This window comes from Nicotiana tomentosiformis, chromosome 12 (assembly GCF_000390325.3).
Source record: "Nicotiana tomentosiformis chromosome 12, ASM39032v3, whole genome shotgun sequence".
NCBI classification, from domain to species: Eukaryota; Viridiplantae; Streptophyta; class Magnoliopsida; order Solanales; family Solanaceae; genus Nicotiana; species Nicotiana tomentosiformis.
Genome location: NC_090823.1, coordinates 8035058 through 8043795, shown reverse-complemented (window position 1 = coordinate 8043795; position 8738 = coordinate 8035058). Strand labels below are relative to the sequence as shown.

The window sequence follows — 8738 nt, the reverse complement described above, 5'->3', positions numbered from 1 at the left end:
ACGAATCATACCCCAATTCAAGACTAATGAAGAAATTTCAAATTTCTACAAACAACACCGAAACCTAACAAATCACGTTCGATTAACCTCAAATTTTGCACACAAGTAATAAATGACATAATGGAGGTATTCTAGTTTTTAGAATCGGATTCCGACCTTGATATCAAAAAGTCACCCCCCGGTCAAACTTCCCAAAAATTTGACTTTCGCCATTTCAAGCCTAATTCCACTATGGACCTCCAAATAATTTTCTGGACACGCTCCTAAGTCCAAAATCATGATACTGAGCTATTGGAATCATCAGAAATAAATTCCAAGATCATTTACACATAAGTCAATATCCGGTCAACTTTTCCAACTTAAGTTTTCAATTAAGAGACTAAGTGTCTCATTTCACTCCAAAATCCTTCTGGACCCGAACCAACTAACTCGGTAAGTCATAAAATAACTATAAAGCATAAATTGAGCAGTAAATGGAGAAACAGGGTTATAATACACAAAATGACCGGCCAGGTCGTTACAACCTCAAGGTACGTTTTGACCAGCATACATTGAACAGCTACTTGAGATTTGATGATGTCGAGCCCACAGAGTATTTGGAGAAGTTGGCACTTGGGGATGCATCTTGCCTGTGGCTAGCTGAAATTATAGCAGCTTCTGGGGCACCATCACCATGGATCACAGTAGGGGTGGCTATTCACAGAAACACTTTGAGCTTTGAGGCAAAGGGGTGGCAGACCTTTGTATGCAGCCGACTAGACCCATGTCTGAATGAGACAAATCTTCCAATCCCGCGGGCAGTTCTAGTCACCTCCATTATGGCCGGGTACCCGATCAATGTGGGTGCCGTGATGTCGGCCAACATCTCTGTGGTCACCAGGTAGGCTGACACATCCTATCCGTATCCCAACACCATTATTGAGTATCTTACGGATGCGAGGGTGGAGACAAGAGATTTTGATATGAAGCTGCGGGCGAATAAGCCCTTTTTATGGTACTCATTGATGGATGTACACAACCTTAAGAAAATGGGTCAGCCGACTACTACCACATGCCAGTCTGATGAGCCATCGCTAGTAGCTGCAGAGGAAATTGACATGCCATCCACTTCAGTCGAGCCTTCAGCTAGTGCAGCAGCTATGCCTCCACCTCCAGCCTCAGTTCCTATAACAGTCCCTGTCACAGGTTCCACCTTATCTTTGAAGCCGGTGCCGATGCCTACTGCTCCACTCTCTATACTGCGAGTCTCCAAACCATTGGCGAGCCTCAATAACTATATGCAGACAGCCACTGCAAAGCTGTCTGACATATCCATTACTGTTGCAACACAGACCTCCATCCCGATACCTCAGATGCCCCCAACAGTGGAAGAAACATTGAAGAAGCTCCTGGACAACCAGAACACTATTATGGCTATATTGGTACAACATGGGTAAGTGATCGAAGAGATGGGCAAAGAAGTTAAGAAAATGAGAAAGACCCAGGCCTCCAAGAAGTCAGTGGACAAGCTCCGGAGATATGTTACCAAGCTTGCGGCAACCAGAGATATTCCATTTGATATGCTGATTGACCCACACCATCCAGGCCCAGATACCATAGCACCTACATCACCAGCTGGCCAGTCTGAGGAGCCAGACTCTACTACTGACACTGCTGAGGCAGTGCGTCATATGTTCACCAACCTAGTCACTCCTAGAGTAGAGGACGATGAGATCCAGTTGCAGGAGACTGATGGTGGTGGTGATGCTGTGGACACAGAGATGGCCAGGGAGCCATAGGGAGTTTTCTTCACTCTTACCCTTCCTTTACTCTTATTTTGTTAAGCATTGGGGACAATACTTATTTTTATTCGGGGGGGGGGGAGGGTGGAGTTTATTTGATATGATTTGATGATTTTGAGATAATTGGTTTGTAATAACTGACAATATTTTCGTCCTTTTTCCTTATTCTGTATATATTCTCTCTTCCCTACCCTCATTATGTATATATCTTCTCTCATTGTGTATATTCGTATTGCTTTCAATAGTTTTTATTTGTAGCTTCTTTATGTTTTGTTCTCTTACTAGTTAGTGTTTAATTTAGTAGCTTCTTATCTATTTAGTAACGTCCTTTTGAATTAGTAGCTTCTTTTCTATTTAGTAGTCTCTTTTCGATTTAGTAGCTTCTTTTTATGTTTTAGTGGATAATAAGACTTTGAATTTCTTAATGCCACGGTTCTTTCCATAGGTAGTTTTTGTGTGAACCGGGTGACTCTTCCCAACGATGGATGGCGTGACAACCTTCTTAAGGGATTGAGTCCGTTTTTGGTATTTAGGTAATAATAGTAGTAGTAATGAATAAAAAGACCTAATTAAGTCATGCTCGAAGAGTCAAACATGCTTCACTTGGAACCAACACACTTAACTACGTGCTTATAGTTAAAAATAAGGTTTTTGGAAAGAAATAGCTCTAGTTAGTGACTTTTTGACTCTTGTGTTGACTTAGGTAATCATCGAGTGGTTTAATCGAACCATAGTGATTTTCAATCTTGAGTATGGTTGTTGTGGGCCCTCGACTCTATCCTCTTTAATAATCCAGTTGCGTGAGGGGTGAGGTGTTTTTGTTGCTAGTCCAAGAACCCGTGCGAATGGTCTAAAACTTGCCCTGAATGTGTTTCAAGGCAAAATTTTAAGTTTTGCTTGGCTTGAGAAGTAATTATAGGCTTTCCTTGAACCGCTTAAATTTTTCCATTACCTACCAATGTTGTTATCCTTAGACAACTCATTTGAGCCTCGAGCCTTTTTCATTTGATAACCATATTACAAGCTTTTACCCGTTTTGTCGTGACCCTCTCTTGGCACCCAAGATTTCGTTAATACTCTTGTGAAATAATTGGCTAAAAATATAAGTTTGGTCAAGAGAAGATGAACTTAAAAGAGGTATCAAGGCACAAAAAGAGAAAAGAAATGATGAGAAGGAAAGGCAAGAAAAGGAAAGAACAAAAAGAAAAATACAAAAAGAAAGTGAATAAGGGGAAAAGTTGAAGGGATTCAAAAAACAATTAATGATACAAATCATGGAGAAATCAAAGAGGGAAAAAATGAATGTCATGATCAAGAAAGAGTGATGTTAAGTCTCTCTAGTTCCCCAAAGAAAAGAAAATGCTTCAAGAAATTGGCAAAGTATGAGCCGAGAATAAAAAAATGGAATGCTTAAGGAAAGGTGAACCCACTTAACCATAGTATATCCAACCTTGGTCCAAAAACCTTCATTACATTCCGAAAAAGCCATGTGATTTCAAGCCGAGTGAGCTTATATTAGTGGCGATCTACATGAGGGGAAAGCCTATGGTACTTGAAGCCGTACTTGCGACATTCTCTTGAGAGAGATGAGTGAACCTTTCACAAATCTTTGGATTGAAAGCTAAAATTCTTAAGTGAGCTAGGCAAATAGAGAGTAGAGCAGAAGGAGTTTGGGATCCACAATGACCTACATGAAAGTGTGAGCTTCCTTGATGAATAAAGTCAACTCTTGATGCTCAAGTGTCACATTAGAACTATATATGCATAAAAGTTTAACTGGTCGCCTTGTTGATAATACATAAGTAGTGTGGGTAATTGTTGGTCCCAATTGATGTGTGAATGGCTCACTCTTGATTGGCTGGAATGGTCTTTAACTTATAGAGGTGGGAACTATTTTATTTACTTGAGGACAAGCAAAAAATTAAGTTTGGGGGGAGTTAATAAGTGGGAATTGTGACTGCTTATTAGCGCCTTTTAACTTTTGTTTTAGTCTAAAAGCATTTAATTGTATTCCCGAAACTGATAAAATGTGCAAAAAATGCAGAAAATATTAGAAGTTGGACTCCCGATATGAAATCCGACTCAACTAGGAGTAATCAAAATACAAGGCAATAAAAGGCACAGGAGCTTGCAAAGTGCGAACCGCAAAATTCTATCTACGACCGAAAACAATGAGGAACACCCCAATAGGTTTTCTAGCAAACTGCGGACCGCACATGAATTGTGCGGCCGCAAATGAATTACTGGAGATAAACTTCAGAGGGTGTGCAAATTTTCAAAGTCCAAGTCTCTCAAGATTGCGGACCGCACAAGAATTGTGCGGCCGCAAAATAAAGATGCGAACCGCAGAAGACCAGGTTGCGGCCGTAGTGATAAATCTGCAGATCGCAAAAACAATGCCTCGCGCCCGCAGTGGAGAATTATGCGGCCGCAAAATCTCAGCTCCTACAAGATGAAGACTTCTGCGGATCGCACATGAAATTGTGCGGCCGCAGAACCTCCCGAAGGGTATTTTTGTCCGAAATTATCAGCTTTGTATAAATAGACGAGTTTTATAAAATTAGGTTAATATTTGACATCAGCAAGTCCTGTAGCCATTTTTCTTTGCTTCTTTTAGTAGTTCTCTATATTTTGGGATATGTTAACATAGATTTTATCATTTTTGACTTTACAATTGAGTTTAATTAGCATTTCTTCTTATATTTCTTCAATTTCAAGCATGAGTAGTTAGATTTTTACTAGGGTTGTGACCCAACCCTAGTGTGTAAACCTTATGGGCATCTAATTTAGTGCTTGTTTATGATTGAGTGTTTATTATTTAGCATTGTTCATGCTTTAATTTGTGAAATTAATGACTGCAAATATTAGTTCATGCTTATTTGTCTTGGTCTCTACTTGAGAAATAGAGACTTAGTCTAGGAAAACTTGGCTAACAAGAAATTGGGTCAATCGAGAGATTGATTAACCCAATTAAAGGGTTCAACCTAGAGATAGTAATAACCCGACTTGAGCTTTTGTCAATCATTTTGTGCAATACCCATTTAGTCTTGGGAAAACCAAATTGGGCAAAACCACTCTCTGACCGAGAGGTACTGAGTGGGTAATTAAGAGTTGATAGCTATAATACACCCCGATCAACAAAACAAGCATTAAGGTTTATATCCCATTAGTCAAATACCTAGGCGATGGTCATAGCCCTAGGCTTTTTACAAACTTGAAAAAAATAACAAAAATAATTATCTCAGTTTTATTTCTTAACTTTGCAATCTTAGTTTTAAAAATAAAAATAGAAACAAAAACCAATTTGTGGAAGTGTAAATTAAGATAGTTCAAACTCACGTCCTAGGATATATACTCCTAACTCCCATATAAACTTCCTGTGAATTCGATCTCGACTTTTTATTGAGTTACTATTATTGCACTCGACCGTTTCATATCCTTGTTTTGAGGTATGATTTGGACGAGATCAAGGACTACATCCGCACCTGAGCCAATGGATGTAGAGTTAGTTGGGAGATTACTTGTCAATCATATGAGATATATATATATATATGCAAATAGTGAGTGGCATGCCACGATTGTAGTGAATAGATAGGATCCTTTCATTATTACCCATAGCCCGGAGGTTTAGGGTCGATAGACAAACTTCTTGTAATAAGCATTTTCCTTTTTAATAAGCCTTATGCAATGTGAATTCGAATTAGTAGGGCTAGTGAGTTTTAGATAACGAATGGGTATACCAAAGAAGTAGTGAGTGTAATACTATTTATATTGCTTAAAAATAAATATTGAATTCGCATAATTTCTTATATACGATGACTTTTTCTTATCAGTTTAAATTTTGACGGGCAAAATTACATGATACTTATACTGGTGAAAGGTAACAGATACCGAATAGAATAATTGAGGTGCGCAACCTGTGCCCGAACACATAGTCATAAAGAATATATAGAGAGAGAGAGTTGACGCTCTTGATATAAAAGATGTCACCCTAAACGGTTGAGAAAAAAATGGTAAATATACCTTAAAATTCAATACACATTATGTGAGAAAAAACATTTGCTGTGTATATGTGGACTATGAATAAGTAAGTTATACACTTAATTTTGACACTTAATTGCAAACATACATATCAAAAAATAATTTAGACTAAAATTATTTAGCTATGAGTTAAAAATCTATAGATCGAATTTGTTTTAACAATGGCACAAAGATAAATCGAGCGGTGTTCAAATTAAGGTAAATGGAGTCAACCGTTTTCGTGTATACCTGTGTTTTGTGTTCTACCTACCACATGACTTGGCTCTTCTTTTTCTATCCTCTTTTGACTATTATTATTCTTTTCTTTTTCCACACAAAATCAAATTGGTATATAATTTTTATTTTATCATGATATGGGAGAAGGAGAAAAGGGACAATTAAAATCGAACTCATATATATATATATATATATATATATATATATATATATATATATATATATATATATATATATATATATATATATATATATATATTGCGTGAAAAACCATACTATACAAGACATATTAGGTTATTATAAGCTGTGATTGATGCAAAATCTCTTCATTCTCGTATTCATTTCAATTTACGTGACATACCTTTCTTATTAGTCTATTCGAAAAAGAATGATATAACCTATATTTGAAAATAATTTATCTTCAAACTTACAAATTTACTCATTTTAATTACTCTTAATGAGAAGCTTTTGCAGTTTTAAAAATCTTAATTTTTTTCCTTAAATCCCGTGTGTGCCAAACTACGTTATATAAATTGAAACGGATCGAGTACTTTCTTTCTTCTTTATCAATGCAATTAGTGAAAAGTTACCAAAAGTATTGAAGTTACTTGTTAAGTCATTCAAGCAATAGATAAATAGTAAAAGAAAAGTTGCAATTACATTTAAAACATAGTAGTACTTCTTATTTACTTATCAAGAAGATGGACTAGGCAAACAACTAGGTGTATGGAAATTATGTTCTCTTTCAAGATTAAGGCTCAAGCCTTTTGCTTTGCTAGTATAAAGCCTTTTGATATTAGACTTTTGTTCATTTAACAACTTGGCTAAACTTCTCTTTGCATTGGCTCTAAAAGGACAATTTGATGCTAAATATCCATCTACCAAATGCAAATATGCCTCCAAATCATGGCAACAAGCAACATCTGCATCAGGCTTTAAAAATGGTGACATTCTTGTGTCAACTCTTAGTTCTGTTCCAACATGTGAATATGCCCATGGCATACTTTTGTCAAGCACATTTAGCACACCACTCGCAATTCCCGACTCCCTTAATTTTTTATCGAGTGATTCGCTCACAAACATCCCTGGAACTCGAGTGATTAAATCTTGATTGTTCACGATACGTAGGACTTTAACGTTTTTTGAGGTTAATCGATCTGCAAAGCTTCGATTGCCCACTCGAGGACCCCCGAATGAGAAAACAGCCACGGGTGGTGCATCGGGTGCACATGTACTAATTTCATCTGCAACTAACAAAGCCAAGGCTGCTCCAAGACTATGTCCTGTTACAGTAATACTTAAATTCTCACCTTTGTAATGTTCAATGAGTCTTTGCACTTCATTAACTACTGATTCAGCTAAACTTGGAACATTAACACCAGTTGTTTGAAACAAACTCAAGAATCCACATTCCACTTTCGCTTGTCCGTCAGCTGAATCTGTTTCTGTCTCTGCTGGAATTTGAACCAACAAGTCACGAAAGTTTTCTCCCCATTCGAGACAAGTTGCAGTGCCACGTAGAGCTATGACAATATCCCTCCGTCCCATACGTTGAATCTCTGACCGATCATCACAAACCGCGACATAACCAATCCAACTCGACCTTTGAGTCATCCATCCAAGGTCTGGTGCAATGTCGTCCACCCATTGTGGCAATCCAACGGACGACGTTGCATACAGACTCTTGGTCACCTTATATGACTTATCGGGCAATGCCACGTGTCTCGGGCCTAACAACCCTTCTCCTTGAGAAGTTGAAGGATTTGAATGAAAACAATGATAAGCTGCTTGAATAAACTCACCATATCGAATCAATTCTCGCCTTAAATTCTCATTTAAAGGATCAATTAAGCCTAACCAATCATTGCTACCGTGAAATTCTTTCCACCTACTACCAAGACTATTTCTTGGAGAATATTCAATGTTATTATTTGATAACATTTTTTGTAGCCTGTTTAAATATCTTGGTGACATTTCTTCAGCAACCTTATGTTCAGGCCAAATTCTAGCCAAATTTAACCCTTCCAATAAATTCCTTCTCCTTTGTTCCTTCGACCCGTTACGCGATTCTTGAATAGCTTCATTTGAATCGACTGATTGGGTTTTTTGAGGTTGTTTTTGTAGGATTTTTTCAAGATTTGAAAGATGTTTTCTTGTCATCTCTGTTTTTACACTTTGTGTATTCAAAACACTAGGGTTTAATGGGGATCCATTGCGTTTGAAACTGGCTCTTTTTGACTGAAAAAAATGGAGATTTGTAGCCGGAAGTGTTGCTCCGATTTGCATGGTTTTAGAGAGAGAGAGAGAAACCAAGAAAATGTGTAAAGTTTTAGAGAGAGAGAGAAAGCTCAGAAGAAGAGATCAAAGTAAACGAACTAAGGCAAAGTACGATTAAAGAGCTAAGCTGAGGTATATATAGAGGGTATAACTAAGTAAAAAACTATAACGTAAATCACATTTTGTTTTATTTGCAAGCATACCATATTAAAATTAGTGGGAATTATTGAAAGAAAGAGAAGGTGTTTCATTTGAAAGAGCTTTTTTATTTTATTTGAAAGAGTTCATTAATTGACTTTGATTGGCTTGACTTCATATCCTGAAAAGTCTGCTTACTTGGTCCCATTGTGATTTAATTGACTAAAACACCCATATCAATCATCCTTCAACTTTTGGCTTTTTTTTATATATTTTCAAGTAGTG

The 8738-nt window shown here is 37.2% G+C and overlaps 1 protein-coding gene across 1 annotated transcript; it reads right to left on the bottom strand.

Moving 5' to 3' along the window:
* Positions 1-6694: 6694 nt before the first annotated feature.
* On the bottom strand, positions 6695-8419 carry LOC104094745 (phospholipase A1-Ibeta2, chloroplastic-like). Its single transcript, XM_009600724.4, has one exon. It carries the CDS (start codon positions 8322-8324, stop codon positions 6732-6734), a length of 1593 nt encoding a protein of 530 aa, XP_009599019.1. The 5' UTR covers positions 8325-8419; the 3' UTR covers positions 6695-6731.
* Between the last annotated feature and the right edge of the window lie 319 nt (positions 8420-8738).

Bases quoted from the DNA above. Each gene is read 5' to 3' on its own strand.
- LOC104094745 (XM_009600724.4), bottom strand. From the start codon at position 8,324: ATGCAAATCGGAGCAACACTTCCGGCTACAAATCTCCATTTTTTTCAG.